At 49.5% G+C, this 17,491-nt stretch overlaps 1 protein-coding gene across 2 annotated transcripts in view; it reads right to left on the bottom strand.

The window, feature by feature from the left end:
- Positions 1–17,266, bottom strand: part of MXI1 (MAX interactor 1, dimerization protein) — a 56,248-nt gene extending 38,982 nt beyond the window's left edge. The window contains exons 1-2 of one of the 2 annotated variants that reach the window (XM_082053269.1): positions 16,953–17,266; positions 6,409–6,541 (exon numbers count right to left, since the gene is read on the bottom strand). In XM_082053269.1, the coding sequence (XP_081909395.1) occupies positions 6,409–6,541; positions 16,953–17,136 (317 nt within the window). In that variant the 5' untranslated portion in view covers positions 17,137–17,266. Of the gene's footprint in view, positions 1–6,408; positions 6,542–7,235; positions 7,657–16,952 lie in introns of those variants that run through there. The other variant, XM_082053270.1, reaches the window with a different exon arrangement.
- Positions 17,267–17,491: the final 225 nt, after the last annotated feature.

Here is a 17,491-nt window from a genome sequence, read left to right as displayed (position 1 = left end):
GACCAGATTTGGCCCAAATACCCTCCCTACCATCCCAGGGCATCAAACCTCTCTAGGAGCTGGGGCTAACAACCTTCACATTTCAAAAGACCCTAAGCACCAAAATCTGAAGTTTCTTGTCACTGTGTCAGCGCTGCTGTCAGTGATGCAAATCAGCCCACAGCCGCTGCAGCACCTCTTTACCTGGGTAGAGTGCTGCAGCATGAACCCCGACTAACAGTCCCACTGCTGCAAACCAGCATGTTCCTGCAGAGGCTTTCCCCCAAATCTGGGAGGACAAAGGGATCATGAGCCTTCAGCCACAGAGAGCAACAATTCACGGTAGACAGATGCTGCAGCAGCGAATTATAGCCAAATTGGAGATAACATCAACAACTGGGCCTGCTTCTAGTTTACACAAAGGCCTCTCTGCACAACCTGGACAGTCTAAACAGACTACAAATTTACGTTTTACACCTACTGAAGGTATTGAAGTATAAATCCAGCCCAGAATCATGGGTTTCTGCATAGACTCCCTGTCACATGGATCTCCCACTGCATGGCTATATTATTAATACACAAAGGAAAGCAGGAACTGCAGCTCTGCAGGATCATCCCACTTGGAGAGCTATAAAATAAACTTGGGTGACAAAGGGGAACACAGCAGTTTACCCCATGGGACCTGTCAGCTCCAGTGCTTTTGGAGGCCTCATTCCTCACTAAGGAGTGGGGTTTATGCTTATCATGCCATTTGCTGGGCTCACCCTCACTTTCTGTATTTTGCCTGGTAAGCTGTCAGTTGTATTGCAAGCCAACCACCACTGAGAAGACCTACATGGGCTATTTTTTTTTTCCCCGAACTCGTTGGCAGGAACTCAGCTTCTGCTGTAGATCAGTAGAGACAAGGGAAGGCACAACTTAGTGCCAGCAGGTTCAGGAAGTCCAGCATCACTACAACTTGTTTGTCTACACCTGCAGACTGCATTGGGGCAAATTACATCAAGCAGGCAGATGGGATGTACTGGGTCCAAACAGAGTTATTTGAGTACAGCCCTATCTGCCAACCTGCTCTGATCAACTGTATTCCAGTACAAACCTAGAGAAGAAAGTGGGATTTTAACACAGGGTGATTCGCCTCTCGTGCACGGGCCAGCAACCCATTCTCTCAGTCTAACACTCAAAACTTCATTATGCTTTCTCAAAAAGAAGTCTAACTATAGTCAATACTGCCAGCCAGTCCCCTTCAACATCTCTAATAGAGAAGCATTCCTTAACAGCTCAGTCTTGTCACGTTTCTCTTTCTTGGAAAATTAACTGCGATATTCATATATACTCTCTACTGGAAGGCAAGATCCCACCTCCAACTCTTTCTTGACAAAATTTCAACAGCTGCACAAAGGTTCCAGATAGTAATCTCACTGTTTGTAGGTTAACAAAATGTGGCATAAATCAAAACATGACACAGCAAATTCTCTGTATTACACATGTGGCTTTGTACTGTACGAAACAGAGTGAAATCCTGAGCCATCAACAGAGCTCCCTGGCACTACAAGGCTTGAGACAAAGCACAGGCTCTGTCCCCAGCTTATTACACAAGGACCAGATTCTAACCCACCTACACACAGCAAGTCAAAACTCAGCTCCCACTGGCTGTGTAGTAAGTGTGTGATCTGCTGTGAGTGCAAGTGGCTAAAAAAAAAAAAAATCCCCAAACAAATAAATAAAGTACAATCCAGAAACAAATAACAACTGATAGAGGCTGGGAAGCAACAAAGCCGTCAACAAAAAGCCTCAGAGACCAGCTCCCTGGGATGTGAGGAAAGGGGTAGGGGCTTTGTGCAGAAAAGCAGAACATCACGGGCTGACACAGAAATCCACTCTTTCAGGAATTTCTTACCCAAGAGAGGCACACCACTCAGCCCCCTGCACCTCCTCTCCCCCAATAAAATCAGAATTACTGCACTGTCCTAACTCCAGAGGCCGTAGGAAGGACTGAAAATTGGCAGGTACTCAGTGATCATTGTAATGGGGGTGCAGTGAGCCTCCTCTGACAGAAAAGATATAATAAATTTAAAACTGTCCTTAAGTGTTCACCAAGCCACCTACTCCTCCCCTGCACAGCAAGGTACCACTGCACAGCACCACTGTTCGGGTAAATCATGCTTACTTATGCACCAGACAGCCAAGGTTGACTTGCAGCTACACATGCCACATCCTTTTAGCTTCTGCGCCCGCGTTCGTGAACCTGTGGCACATGAAGCCATCACCTGAGGCACATGAAGTACCTAATGCACACCTACCTACCCCCATCCTTTCTCAGGGGCACAGTGAGGAAATCAAGCTTAAAGCCAAGAGTACTTGAGGGTTTCAATAGTACAGCCCCCATTCCTCCTCTCAAAAAAACAGCTTTAAAGGTTATGAGAGTAGAGGGCTACAGAGAAGATTCAGCAGAAAACCAAGTGATGGGATTCAGAAGTGTGGAAAAAAGTTTCAAATGGGGCAGAGGAGAGCGCAACAACCAAGAAAATAAGGAGCTGCCAGCAGAACAGCCAGAAGAGCAAAGAAACCCAGACACCCAGATTTTCAAGACACCATGTCACAAATCCCCTACCATACACAAAACAGCTGCTGATTCCAAGCTCTGCAGTCAACCTGCTACCAGACCGTAGATGTCTGAAAGACCCTTGGGAAGCAGCCTCAGACACAAGGGAGGATAATAGGAAGAGAGGAAAATTAAAGGAAAAAGAAACTGGACAGAGATCAAACCCTCCCTCATGGAACTGAGCAACAGATCCTTTGAGTGCCCTTAACACGGGCCTCCCAGGAGAGCTCAGAGCTCCTAGAGCTGCTGGGAGGGTGCCTGGCATTTCCCCAGGATCAGACCAAAAAATAACAGGCTTTTCTACACACCTGAGAGTCTAATAAAAAAAAAATCCAACACACAAATGACAATATTGTAATGTAATTTCAGATACCATTATAAATCTTAACTTCATTAAACGGATTGTATTATTGGGGGGGGGGGGAGGGGGAGGGGAATCATTTAGCATCCCTGCTGTTTATTTTATTTCCTGCTGACACAATTTAAATTGATTAAGAAGTCTTCTCAATTATTTTCCAAAATGTATAAATATCAAACCAATCTAATCTTAACTAACTATAATGAACCTTTCAAATATCTGGGTCTATTCAGAACTGCAAATGTAGGGTCTGTAAGAGCAGTTTCCAGTGACACTGAATGCAAGTTACTGTACTCACAGAACTGTACTCCCAGCACGGACTACTTCACTTCTCTAGCAAGTTTTTAGAACTCAGCTTCTGTACCAGAAATGTCTTCAGAAGGAGTAAACATTAAATAAGTGATACTGCATGTTACAATAAATCTCTGCTAGTGTTTCACCCCAGTCTCAAAACCAGGAGACACTTTGGCCAAGAGTAAATTTAAAAAAAAAGAGGCAAAATTAAATTCTAATTTAATATGGGTTGGCTAATTGATTTGCTTGTTTTTTTTACTTTTAGCTATGTGTTAAATGGGATTTTTTTCAAAGTTTCCCTTGTTTATTACGAGCTCCAGGTCACAATGACTGTGATCCTCCATATACTTTTGCATGACTAAAGCAAGACCGCATATTCTGAAATATTTTCAGGTTTTAAATTACAGCATGCAATACTGTATCTTTAAAATACCCACGCAAATCACTACACACACATATAGATAATATCCTGAGGATTGCAGAACCCCTCTGCAGCACCCTGCATGCTCTCGGTTGCACAAGTGAGACAAACCAAGGAAGACAGAATGTGAGCCAAAACATCCTCCTTTAAAAATGCATCATGTAAATTACAAATAAAGCAGCAATGTTTTCCCTCTTATCTGCACACCCGTTTAAAGTAGAAAAAATATATTCTGGGAGACTATCATAGTTCTTTAAGAATAAGATTTGCTTCAGCATTGCCATCCAGAGTTGGGCTGCCTGTTCCTCAGAACTTTCTGGGTGTTTGTGCCATGACAGCACAGAGTCTGCTGGGAAGAAATAGCTGTCATGTCTGGGCTGCAAATGCTGAAGGGAAATACTTGGATGTAAACTATCAAATAAAGAGCAACTAGGCTCTGCAAATACCCTGTGCCACATAATCATGGATTATTGGGTTCAGTAAAGATCAGCAACAATGCACATGTGTCAATTTCTGAAAGTATATAAATAAAGAAAAGGAAAAAAGAAAACAACTGTGCTTTGCCAAGGCTGCTTGAGAAACATTTTTACAGGAGGCTTTTAAATGACAAGATCTGCACAAGATCTAAATGTGCAATTTCTCTATACTAATTAAACCTTTTGAAATCAAAAGAATGTTAGAAAATCTCATGTTCACGCATGAAATGTACGTTTTGTCCCTCATCAAGGGCTTGATATTTAATTCAAAGTCCATTCAAACGCCATTAGACAGAACTTACTGAATTGTCCCTTTGATTTTAACAGGAAGGGATGATACATAGCCTTCCTTAAACAAGGCTGATGCTATACTTGGTGTCACACAAAACACACTGCAGTGAATTTGGAGGCACCCTGAACTTCACAGTTGTCACTTCCCAGCACTGCAGCCATCTGGACGGCCTGCCATCTCCTGCAGCAAGCGCAAGCTGCTGGGACTTGCGCTGAAAGAAACTTCCATTTCCAACTGTGGGTATAATGTCTGAGCTCCCCAGAAGAACCACTCTGGTTTCTTCCAGAAGCGGACCTGACGCTGGTCACTCCCTGAGGCTGAAACAAGCAGGGGAGGCAACACACTGGGTAACGCTCTCATTCTACACATTCAATTTGCTCTCAGTATTCCCCGTACAATGAAGGTTTTGAATAAAACTAGAAAGCACCTTTTCTGCTCCTCCGGTGTTTTTTACCCCACACCAGCCTATTCAGCCTGTCATGCTAAATGGCCCAGTGGGCTGGTCTTGGCACAGCAAGGTGCTCCCCGAGAGCTGTGCTGGGGGGCTCTGTGTAGGCGGGGCACGCTGAGCACCCAGGCTCCAGGGACAGGGACTGCTTGGCGTCCCTCTCGAGCCTGCAGCCTGCTGGATATGGTGCTCCTGAGGGGGATGTGCTTCCAGCCCTCCTCTGGAGAAGGGCAGGTTGCCATGACAAAGGCCTTTGAGAGAAAGAGGTGTGGGATGGAAAAATAGTATGTGAGAAACCCAGAGGGGAAAAACACAGAACTCGGTTCAGCATTGGCCATCCTTTCCCAACACAAAGTCACAGGGATTTGGGACTTTGGCTCATGGGAAACAGTAAAGGGCTACAACTGCCTTGAAATCAGGAGAAGCTGGATGAAGGAGAGAAGCAGCTATAAACACGCAGCGTACAAAGAGCTCAGGATATGCTGATCCTGATGAAGAATATTTCCCCACAGCAAGGTGTCCTCACATCACTTCAAATAACCTTTATTATCAAATGCTGCCGAAGCAGAATTGCTGCAAGCAAAGGCACCTTTTCCCTAGGCCTTTACAGGTCCTTCCCAATGGCCTTAAGAAAGCTTTAATCACCTGAGCCACCTGCCACCATTTTATGGATTGCACAGGCCTTGCTGCAGTAAAAGCAAGCTTGCGATTGCCTTTTCAAAATTATACTTCATGTTTCTAAAGTTTCTGTATCCCAGAAGGTCTCAAGAAGGTCTTGAACAATTCTACACAAGGGAGCAGAAGAAAAGAAAGAACAGGAACAAGAGGTGAGAGGCAGACCCTACCACAGTACGTATTAAAATAGGCTTGATCCTGTTGCCTCTTCTACTTTTAAGAAACCAAGAAATATGGCATTTTATAATAAGAGAAGTCTCAAAAAAACAGAGTTCTACAACTACTAAGCAATCAGAAAGCAGGGAAATCCCACTGCCCTGAAACGCAGAGTGAAAGACAGCTCCATTTTCCTGAGTTGAATTTTTAACACGTACATATCAGCCAGTCATCTCCCTCTCTCCCATTTGTTGTAGGGGATCCATTTCAAAACATCATTTCCTTGCTTCAAATCATGCCTGTCATTACAATCCCAAAGCACTCAGGCTGCACGCACGCTATCCCTTAAAAGCAGTGACTTCTGGGTCGGAAAGACATCAGCTGTATATAATGGTAATAGCTCTTGCCTGCCTCCTCCCTGAACCCTATGAACAGATCTCCCTATTCCCCTTCCCTCTGCAGCATCTGAGCCTTGGCACAGCATCAGCTGGCAGTGCCACTTCAGATACAGCTCCCCCGTGTCCCCTCTGCTCTCAGCGCTACAGATCCAGAAGGGACACTGTACTTGTATGTCCCAGCTCCGAATCCCTCTGTGCTCATATTCTTCCTGTCTTCCCCACAGGTTTTCTCCTCAGTCTCCAGCCTTCCTCTCCAGCCTCACCATCCCAGCCAGCCCTGCACTCCCTGTTTTCCTGCCGACGCCATACCTGTTGGTAATACTTGCATTGCTGCCACTGCCGCTGGGTCTCCTTGCCCGGCTCAGCCTCCGCGTGGGTTTTGGGTCTTGTAGTCCAGGGCTTGGAACTGAGGGGAAGGTCGAGGCGTAGCCATGTTCGCACTCTGCATGAGAATCAACAGGCAGGGAATAAAGAAAAAAAAAAAACAAAACAGGTCATTTAAGAAAAACAAACAAAAAAAAGAAAACAAGAAGTCAGCAGGCAGGCCTCACCACTAACCCACAGCCTGGCTGGGGAGGCCCTTAACCACAACAGCTCAGGGAAATGACCGATGATGTATTCAGAGGGAAGTGGACTGGGAGGTGGAGAAAAGAGAGGAAGGGGAGTGTAAAGGCTCTGCCAACCTTGGAGGAAGGACAACATCACCACTCAAACACCTGAAAACATCAAAGAAAACACGACAGCCCAGAGAGCGCTTTGTCTCCTCCTGTCCAAGCTCCCTGAACCGGGCAAACCAGCCAGGCACATTTCACTGTGCCACTGACGTCTCTGCAAAGCCAGAGCCACCCACCACCATCCTTCCTGCCCCGTGGCAAAACTTTCACACCAAACCCCACTTTTCCTTCCAGAAATCGCACTCGCCTCTATCTCCCCCTCTCTGCAAAAACCTCCCACCTCAGCCACCACCTCGGGGAGGACCTGTCAGCCCTATCCCTCAGCAAACCCCTCACTGTTCCAGGATTCACCCCCAGCCCACCCTCACTCCCATCCCCTTCCCCACAGCCGCTCTGACCCCTCCGCGGGGATTTCTGCCCCCACGCGGGGCTGTTGCCCCCGCACCCTCCTCCCCCCATTACCTCTCTCCCTTCGCTCCAGATACTCGGCCGCCTCCAGCAGCCGCTGGATGTTGATCATCTGGACCTGCTCCATGGCCCCCGGGCCGGCTGCCAGGGGACTCCGCAGCCCCGGGCCCCCCTCCGCCCCCACGCTCCCAGCTCCCCCGCTGGAAACGGGGGCGGCTGCGGGGGGGAGGAGCGAGGGATCGCCGTCTCTCCCCAGTCCCCGGGCCTCCGCACACCGGCAGCCCTCTCGTCCCGGGGGGGGCGGCTCCCCTGGGAGGGCGAGGGGCGGACGCACGGAGGCGGCGAGGGAACACACGAGGAAATGCCGGAGGAAGCAGCGGGGCCGGGATCCTCCCCCCGGGGGAGGCAGCGAGGCGAGAGCTGTTCCTGACCCCGCTGCCCCCCACCCACCCACAGCCCCCGCTCCGGCCCGGATTTACCCCCCACTTCAGCCCTGACAGGACCCAGCCCCCGCAGGCCCGCGGCGGGACCGAGACCGGCCCCTCAGCGCAGCCCGCCCCGCCCCCGCCGCCTCGCAGCACTTTGTTTACCTCTGCCCGGCGCTCACGGGAGGGGCGGGGCGGGGCGCGGCGCGCGGCTGCCTGGGAAATGTAGTTCCCGGCGGCGCTCACAGCCCGCAGGCCCCGCGGTAAATGGTGGGGCCGTGAGCGGGCACGGCTGCCACCGGGACACCGCGGGCTGGGGCGGACACCGCGGGCAGCACCTCAGCCCGCAGGCCTGAGCTCCGCGCTCCACCGGCACACCACTGGTGAGACACATCGCCCGGGAGGGACCTACAGCGGCTTCGTCCCTCCCCTTGCAAACACCAGGGCTTTCCGCATGTGAAACTGTGACAAGAAAAAAGCAAAGGCTACAAAAAAAGCTGCAGCCACAGGGTCGGAGCTTTCCACATCTCACCGGTGGAGATTTAACTAAAGACAAAGTGCCAGGCTCTGGGAAGCCACACCTGGAGCGACGGGTCCCGTGTTTCTCACGGGAGCCAGAGGTGCAAGACCCATTTTTTAATGCGCGCACAGTCACTCGAGGTCACAGACAAAAGATGCCACAGATCACAATCTCACTCTGTCCCATTTTGTATATTTGAAGAAACACGTAAACAAGTAACAACAGTGACCAACCCAACATTTTAATAAATACCGTCACACCTACACCTTGCAGTCCGATCGCTGTTCTCAGCATCTTAATAATGTATTTACACCCTGATTTTCATACAGGCACAAACTCTCATGATCGCTTCTGTGACTGAATTTTGCCAGCTACTTTAACATTTGCTGGAATGACGCTTAAGAAAATGGTTAGTATGATACCAGTCTCTAACATACTAGATCTACACTCATAAAGGGAACAATCAGAGAACACTCAGAAGCAGAAGGCCCAGGGTAAAAATCAGAATCTCAAACTGATATTGACTTAGAAACCCTCCAAGCATTGTTCTTTAGCTCTAATTGGGGTTGTGTTTTGTGGGTCTGAACCTTTAGGCTGTGGCTCGTTACATTTTCAAGCATCCTTCCATCAGAATGGCAGCTGGAACAGTACCTCTAGAAACAAACAAACAAACAAACAAACAAAACCACACAAAACAAAAACCAACCCCCACAAAAACAACAACAAAAAACAACATAACAAATAAGCAAAAAAAACCTAAGATTCTAAATTAATGGCTTGTGTCTGGCAACAAGAGCTTTAAACAAAGCACAGGGTATCAGGAGACTCGTGATGAAGTTGCAAGAGTTGGCAGCACTCAACTTGGCCTGACAAAAAAGTGGATTTAGGGTCGCTAACTCTTCTTTAAACACTTGTTGCTGAATCACTATTTCTGAGGTTTCCTCAGAAAACTGCTGCTTGCAGCTGATGGAGGTAAAAATATTACCAGTGTTCAGTTCTTACACTGCCCTTCTCATCTCCGAATCTCGAAGGGTTGATTTGTTTTGTTTCTCTTAAGATGGGACAGTTGAAGAATAGAGGAAGCTGGGGCACCTTCAGGGACGTACCTCCCTCATCCTGCTCGGGGGAAAAGCGAGCCCCAGCCCTCGCTCAGGCAGCACAGCCTTGATTCACGTGCACCGTGAAACTTGATGTTTGTCTGGGGGAGAACTCAGGGAAGGAAGTATTACCTCTCTCCTTACCTCTTTTTTTTTTTTTTTCTATTCTGGAAACTGCCAATAGAGCAGATTATTGAAAGCACACAGAAAGTTTCATATTTGAGCAGTCTTAGGGAGTATTTATATGATCTTGGATTACTCACAAAAGGAAAAGGACACAGGTGCACAAACCACTCTGCAACAGCGGGGCTAATGCAAGAGCTTTTCTGGGCTCTGTGTTTCCTCTAACCCGCTGCCAAAACCAGGGAGCCATGTGCCTCTTGGGATTAGCAATACTAAACATTACAACAAACAAACACCCAACAACACCACAACCCCCTCCCAAAAAATAAAAACATGATGAAGCCTCAAAATCAGCACAAGACAGGTTCTCATCAGCATTCACCACCACTAGCTTTTCTGATGGCACATTCAGAGATATGCGGTGTCACCCTAGGGATTAAATAGGGAAAGCCATTGCTGGAAAATGAGGGGGCACACTTCAGGAGCATATCAGTGTCAGCCTCCTGAAGCTAAAGTTTAAGATGCAAAGTAAGAAGGTATGAAGGAGGAGGACACTGATACACACGGTGCATTAAATCAGCATTGGAATGAAGTAACGGCAAGATCAGCTCTTCCGTTTACAAAGCCACTCAGCTTCCAAGTCTTTGTTTCTGAAGCAAACAATATACAATTAGAAGAAAAAAAAAAAAAAAAAAAACACAAACAAACAACTGTGTGAAACAAAGACAAATTTGAGAGCAATCTGTGGGACATCTTCCCAAAGAAGAAGCCCCGAAGAGGCAGGCAAAGCCAACCGTGGAGACACAGCAGATCTGCAAAATCTCTCAGCTGCCATCCCAAGTGCTCGTGTGGGCAGGTCAGCCTGCAAACTGCCAGAGTTGTATGTGACAGAAACAAAAGTGGGTAGAAAGTGGCACAAAGAAGCCCGATGCTGCTCAACTGCTGACCAAAAACCCCAAAGTCACACTTAAAATGTAGTTGAGCAACCCACAGGCAATGCTAGTGAGGGGCTAAGGGAATAGTATTTTAGGGGAGAATGAGATCATTTAATTTAGTAGCTCTGAATGATCAGTAAGTACAGTTTTCTGATTATAAGTGCTTGCTGCTTGGCATCCCTTCTGGCAGCTGTGATTCACTTTCATTGTGTGTTCTGCTGCTTCGCCCTTTAGAAAGGGGCTTTTTACATTTTATTAAATGGCACTTCGGCAGCCCTCCATTTCCAGCCTTAATAATGGATTTGTTAATCTCCCTGATAGCCTTTCCCTCCTCCTTAGCAACAATTTAAATATCCAAGAAGAAATCTGCAGTGCAGAAATCAATTAATATTTACATCTGAAATGCTGCTCTACTATTTTAATCAAGTAGAACAGATGTGGTCTGGTTTTTACCAACACCACCATCACTTGCATTAAACTAGCATCTTCCATCAGGGAAATCTTCTAAGAGCTTTCCAGAAAGTAATGTTTTGACATTCTCAAACCTGCAAAGACTTTAGCTCTTTTCCTTCCACTCTGCAGGACGGGAAACTGAGGTGTAAGCAGCATAATTGTCCTCAAGAAGACACACCCTGAGCTAGAGGTGGAACAGGAACACAGCTCACGAATCAAGATGCCCAACCCTTAGCTTTTAACACAAGGCTTAGAAATAACACAATGCTTTGCAACGTGGAAGTTACTCTCAGTAAGGGCAAACCCTTTGGCTAGACTGCCTAGTTTTCCACCCTGTCTTTGGCTTTTTCTAAAATCCTTCTATCCCCAACTCTTTGTAACCTCTGGGAGAAACAAGACAGCAACAGTTGTAACAGCTTCCTTTGCCCACCTTCATACAAACCCTGCAAATTTTTAATATTGTTTTCAAAGCCTTGACACTTAACATTTCTGCAACCAAGGAATGAACAGAGATCCCCAGTGGGAATCATTCTCTGCTGCTCTCAAAGCAGTGAGAAGATTCACTGATTCTCCAAATTTTTGGGGACAGCAGATCCATAAAAAAAATCCCATTTTTCTAGCTGGAGAAATAACATCTCTGCCATACCTGAATATCCCACCTGTCAGCACATGCTGTAATAACCAGGTCTCTATTCTTGTACTCATGACTGTAGCAGCTCAGCATCCGAGGACTCACAGCAGCGGGCTGGAGAACATCCCGTCCCACCTACTCAACACCCTTCCAATGCTTGCAGTACCTGCAGTAAGGGACCTACACCACGTGTAGGACGTGGCCTCATTTCTCATCCGGGAGCCTCAATCTTTCACAAGGCATCAGATAATCCCTTTCAGCACTCCCACTGGTGCCTGGAACCCATCCACGAGTGAGGACAGACATTTCTCAGAGCCAAACCACCTGGACATCCAACAGTTTGAACAGGAATAAAGCACATGCTGTATACCTCACTCTGATTCAAAGACCACGTTGTGTCAATCAGTAAGATAAAAGCCACAGGTCTCCCAGCTCTCTGGGCTACTTGCTCCTTTCCTCTGGGAGACGTGTTGCTGTGTTTTCAGACCCGTGCTGTGCCCCAGTTTATTCTGAGTCAGTGACTTACTCTGCAATTTTGGTTAAGTCACTTGACTGATGCAGCTGTAAAATGAAGTAAGAGGAACTCCTGTAAGAAAAAAAAATACATCATATACAGGGTCCTTCAGCTAAATAAGAAGAAGGTAGGAGCCTTCAGACAAAGGCAGATGGCACTTCCCTGCCAGCCCTTGGGATGCTCTGCTGACAAGGGATGTGATCGGTTCTCAGTGGCTCTTCTGGCACAGTCCCACCGTTTCACCTCTGCCCTATCATTTCTGCTGCTGTGGCTTCCTTCTGAACTTCATGCTGAGGTCCAAACAGCGTGAGTCAAAATAACCCAACCTGGAAGTGGCTAACACATGAATCACTGTGGCCAGGTCACGAACCAGGAGGAATTAAAGGGTTTATTGTGAATTGGATGAAAAATATATAAATAAATGAGTCTGCTGCTGCTCCATACATCACTGTAAGATCCAAGACCATCTATGCTGACCTTGAGCCATGTGTTCAGCTCTCATTGATTCAATGGGAGCTCTGCACGCAGATGGGAGGCAGTCTTGTCTCCTTCTGCCCTCCGCTAGCTATAGGTTTCTGATACATCTTTACTTTGGCTTGTCAAAAAAGACCCCAAACAGTGCATAAACAATCAAAGGAGCCATGTGATGAAGATACTATTTACTCGCCCTCAGGGTTCAGCTTTCCTCTCCTTCAGACAGGATTATTCAGGAGCAAAGGACAAATCTAAGGTCACGTATTTGTAATTCCTGGTCAGAAGGTCAATAAACATATCCAGCACTTAAAAGTGAGGCTCCAAAGAAGATCTAGCTATCTTCTGTAAGGGGCCAAAGTCCACTGTCCCGTGCATGCCCACCTCTACTAGACTTGTGAGTAAGGACACCACTGTTGCAGTGGCTTGCGTGTCTTCATGCTTTTAGAAGAGGATATGGCAACATAGCTCTGTATCTGCACTGAGATCAGTATATGTTACATACCATGTCTATTACAGATAAGTCATCATATCCGAAGAATTCAGCATGTGTTTACGCAACTCCTACTGACAAAAGCATGAGTCCACACAGACAAAGAGGATGCCTGGCATATACTAAACCTCAGCTGAGTTCACTCCAGGTCCCTCTAATAATGTCTTCCAAACTCCAACATTTCAGTTGCTACAGATTTCCAGCCATGCTTATCCATGAAGTGGCATTTGCAGGGGTTACAGATACACCAACAGAGCTGCCCTCAGCACAAATTCCATTTTTGAAAACAGCCACTGTAATTTTTTTCATGCGACGTTTCTATTCCTTAGATACCAAGCTTAAATTTCTAGAAACAGGTCATTTGGAAACCTGTACATGTCAGTTAGCAAGGTGTGTTGGGATTGGGTTTCGTGGTCTCACCATGAGAACTGCAGCAAGCAGGCAGGCAGCACTATTACTCATTTCCAGAGGATCAACTGGAAAAACAATTCAGTCATATTTCAGTAGCTAAAATGCTTCAGTTTACCCGAGCAGTCTGGTAACAGGACTCTAGTCTCCCTTGTCACCGTACTGTAATACAGATAATTTTATTCCAATATTTTTTAAAGTTGAGTGAATACTACAAGGGCGGTTTCACTGCTGGTGCAGACAGGTCACTCCCAAAGCACAGTGTCCCACTGTCATAGCCCTGACGCTACATCCTACTCTCCTCTGTGGCTCTCAGCCCTGTTGTTCTATTTCCACACCATCCAGCCAACCCATGGCCCCTCGGTTACTATTCATGTCCACAGTGATGGGATGTGGGACCTATAAATGTAAAAAAAAATTATCTGCTTATTTCTCCCTAAGCACCAAGCAGCCAGGAAACTCCTGCCTTAACTGAAAGTCTTGCCCTAGACATGGAAGGCTCCACCACTCATGTTACACCACTGACCAGAAAGCAGAGGTGGGAAACTGGTACATTTCGGGGGCTGAAAAGGGCCTCCTGGCTGCTTCTCTACCACCAGAAGGTGTGACATGCACACTCTGGACTATCAAAGCCTTTAGACCCACAAGAGACAGGGTTGCCTCACCTCACATGGGGTGCCCTCACTAAACAGCATCCAGTTCTGCTAGGGACAGTGTTTTAAAAAGGTGAATAACCTGGTACAGCCACCAAAGGCTTGGAAGAACGAAAGTGTTTTATCAGAAACTCTACAAAACTACTAAGAAAACAACTTGAACTCACCCCATCTGTAATAGCCCTGCCTTAAACTCCTGCCTTTGGCTCCCGAAACCCCTTGGCTTCCCCCAAGCTGTGATGCTGATGCCAGCCAGCCTCCCGGGGCTTCACCCAGCCCCATCCCATCCCCCGTCCTGGCCAGGAGGAGACAAACACCTACCTGTCACCTCTGTTTTTTTTAAGACTGTTTCCTTGAGGCAGGGCACAGTCATTCCCCTACGTGTTCAGCACCCAGCACAACGGGGCTGTGACTCAGCCACCTTCCTGATGGGAGGAACACCAAAATAACTTGTCACAGCCCCGGTAACACTGCGGCCAAACCACCTGGGCATCCTGCAGGAAGCAGCTGAGCACCGGCTCTGCCCACAACCCAGTTTGGCTGCAGTCTCTGTCGCCAAACTTTTTTTTTGCTCTGGTCTCCTCTGTTATTGCTAATTGCCAGGTCAGAGACAGTAATGAGGGGTACCCAGCCATTACCAAGGTCTCTGCCAGGCCACCAGCACGGGATGCACTGAGCAATGGCTCCTGCACTGGCAGATGAAAGGGTATAGAATCCTCTTGGTACAATAACCTGAGCTCTGCATGCAAATCTCTTCCCGGTAAAACCATGTATATACATTAGGATATAATCCTCCTGCTTCTGTGGCTCTTCCTTAGTTTAGAGAGGGCCCGCAACGCTCAGAGATTGTTTTCCAATCCCAGCAGCATTTTTCTTTGTTTGGGAGCAACACGTAAAAGCTGCCTGGTTTACGACAGACACGTTCCAAACAGCACGTTCAATAGTTGAGCTTTTAGTTAAATGGGACCTTTCAAGCTCAAATGTCCTGATTGCAAATTAAAACACTGAAAGGTTTTGCAGAATCGGCTCACAAAAGCGAGGATTTTCAGTACTATGATCATGATGATTTTTAGTGAAAGCTTTAGTGAGAACAAGTGCTCAGGAATGCAAACAGTTTGGATGCAAACAGCTCCTTTCAAAATTTAGCAATAAAAACCCAGTATCCTCCTGTCCTGCTCTTTTTCCAGTTCCAAACAAGGAACCACATAAAGTGATGCATTTTTAAACGGAGATGAGATCAGGTACTATCCACCTCAATGGCAAGAACAATTCTATTCCCATCCCTGCCCTGAAAAAAAAAAAAAAATTGACAGTTCCCCTTCAAGACATGAGCACTCTTAAAATAAACAAAAAAACCCCAGCGGTCTCACACTTGATTTCCAAAGCAGCAGTGCTGCTGCCTTCACATGCAAACCCCATTTTTGCTGGTAACTCCTGTCATTTTCCTGCTCGCAGCCGCCAGCCGCGGTGCTGCTCAGCTCCTCAGACGCACGGCTTTGCAGATTCATTACGAAACAGCAATTAGCACGTGAGAAAAAGAAAAAAAACAAACCCACAAAACAAACACCTCAACGTTGATTCAACTTTCGAAAACAGAAAAGCAGCCAGGATTTGTTCTGGACAAGCAGAAAACAATGGCTTTTGGCCCATCACCACCGCGGCTTTAGCAGCAGAGCAGCTTCTCCGCAGTGGTATCCCCTTCCCTGGGAGCCTGCGTGCATACAGCTGTCCCTGCAGAGCCAGGGCACCCTATAGCGTCACCCGCGTGGGACCTATAGCTGCCATATGGGGATGAGCGGCAAGGAGGGGGTGACAGTGTGATGGAGATGCGTGATGAGAGACTCGCTGAGCCTTTTGTAAAGTTAAATGAAAAAGAAAACGCAGCGAGAAAGCTGCACACGCACCATTAAAAAGAAAAGAGGGAAAAGGGAAGCCTGAGGGAAGAGGGAAAATAAGCGAGAAAAAAAAAAGGGAAAAAATTAAAAAGAAACTGAAATCAAAATAAAGACTTAAGAAAGAGAATAACGGAGAAACCCGAGGAAAACAAAGGCAAAGCGCCGGTGGGGGAGTGATCCCGGGGCTCCCGGCGACGTTCGCATGTGACACCCCCCAGGGACACAGCGGCACCGGCGCCCCCGGCCTCGTCCCCCGCACTCACAACGGGCCTCGCGCCCCCCCCCGCGCCGCTCCGCGCCCCGCTCGGCAACGCGTGACGTCACACGGGGGACCCCGGCGCCGCGCATTGGCGGAAAGGGGCGCTCGGCCCCGCCCCTCGGGACGACACAGCCAATGAGAGCGGCGAGCTGCCTCCATGTGCGAACCATGTGGCCGCAGGGGCGGGGCCTCAGCGGGCGCAGCGCCGCGGGTGTCCGCTCCGCGCGTGGGGCTCCGCGGGCGCGCACCGCCGCGGGGGGCACGGCGGCCCCTTTGTTCCAAACACGTTAGTTCCCTACGGTGCCGCCGTCCCCCGCAGCCTGCGCTCCGCTCGGGAGAACACTCCGCAGGAGAAAGGCGCAGGCTACGCGCACCCTCCGCGCCCGCGGACCAGGAGGCCAGCGGTGCGACTGGCCGCCGCCCCGCACCGGGCGCTCACCCTGCCCTACCCTGCCCTGACCTCTCCTCCCCGCCGGCTACCTGGCGAGTGCTGCCGCTTGCCTACGTGACTCTGCCCATGCCCTGGCGGGGGGAGCGGGGACGTGTCACCGCCTCCTCCCCCGCCGCTCCGGCTCCGCGCGGGGCCCCGGCCCCGCTCCGTGCCCCCCTCCCGGCCAAGCCGCCCTCCCTGAGAAGCGGAGATGCGCTCCCCCGACACCCCCCGTCCCGCTCCGCTCTCCATCCCAAACTTTCCCCCGGGCCTGGCCTCCTCGGTCGCCGGGGGATGGGGGACCCCCACGCGTGCCTCCGCCGCGGGGGTGCAGGCCGGGCCCGGCGCCCTTTGTCACTGTATCCCCGGCCCCTGCAGCCAGCCAAAAGTTTGGCTTATTTTTCTTCTTCCCCCTTCACCCCCCCGCCGGTCACGCACACGCACGGCCACAAGCCCACACTTACTTTTATTCTCCTTCTCGATCCGCTCCAGGTAGCTGGCGGCCTCCAGCAGCACCTGCACGTTGTAGAGGAAGGTGTCCATGCCCGCCGCGGGGCTCGTGTTGCAGATGTCCCCGAGGGGGCACCGGGCCCCGCCGGCCGCCCCCGCACCCCGCGGCTCCCTCCGCGGTCGGCCGCGCTTCCCCATGCCCCGCCGCCTCTCTGCGCGGCGCTGCGTGCGCGCCTGTCCGTCTGTCCGTCTGCCGGCGAGCCCGGCGGCCGCCGCGGTCCTAGCGCTGCCGCCCGCCCCGCCGCTCTGTCGCCCCACGGGCCGCCGCTGCCGTCCCGCCCCCCCCGCGCCCCGGCGGGGCGGCCCGGCCCGGCCGCGCCTGCGGAGTGCGAGGGCCGGCGGCTGCGCGGCTGTCGGTGCGCTGGGAGGGGGGGGGGAGCGGCCGGCGGGGCTGGGACAGGATTGTCCCGGGGCGGGGGGAACCGGCGGGTCTGCCTCCGCAGCAGCCCCGGGATGTCCTGCACCCCTTCAGCGGCAAACGACCCCTGGGAAC

Source organism: Streptopelia decaocto, assembly GCF_964273445.1.
Source record: "Streptopelia decaocto genome assembly, chromosome: 5".
Lineage (NCBI taxonomy): Eukaryota > Metazoa > Chordata > Aves > Columbiformes > Columbidae > Streptopelia > Streptopelia decaocto.
The sequence above is the reverse complement of the archived record's forward strand: the minus strand, read 5'-3'. Positions and strand labels throughout refer to the sequence as shown.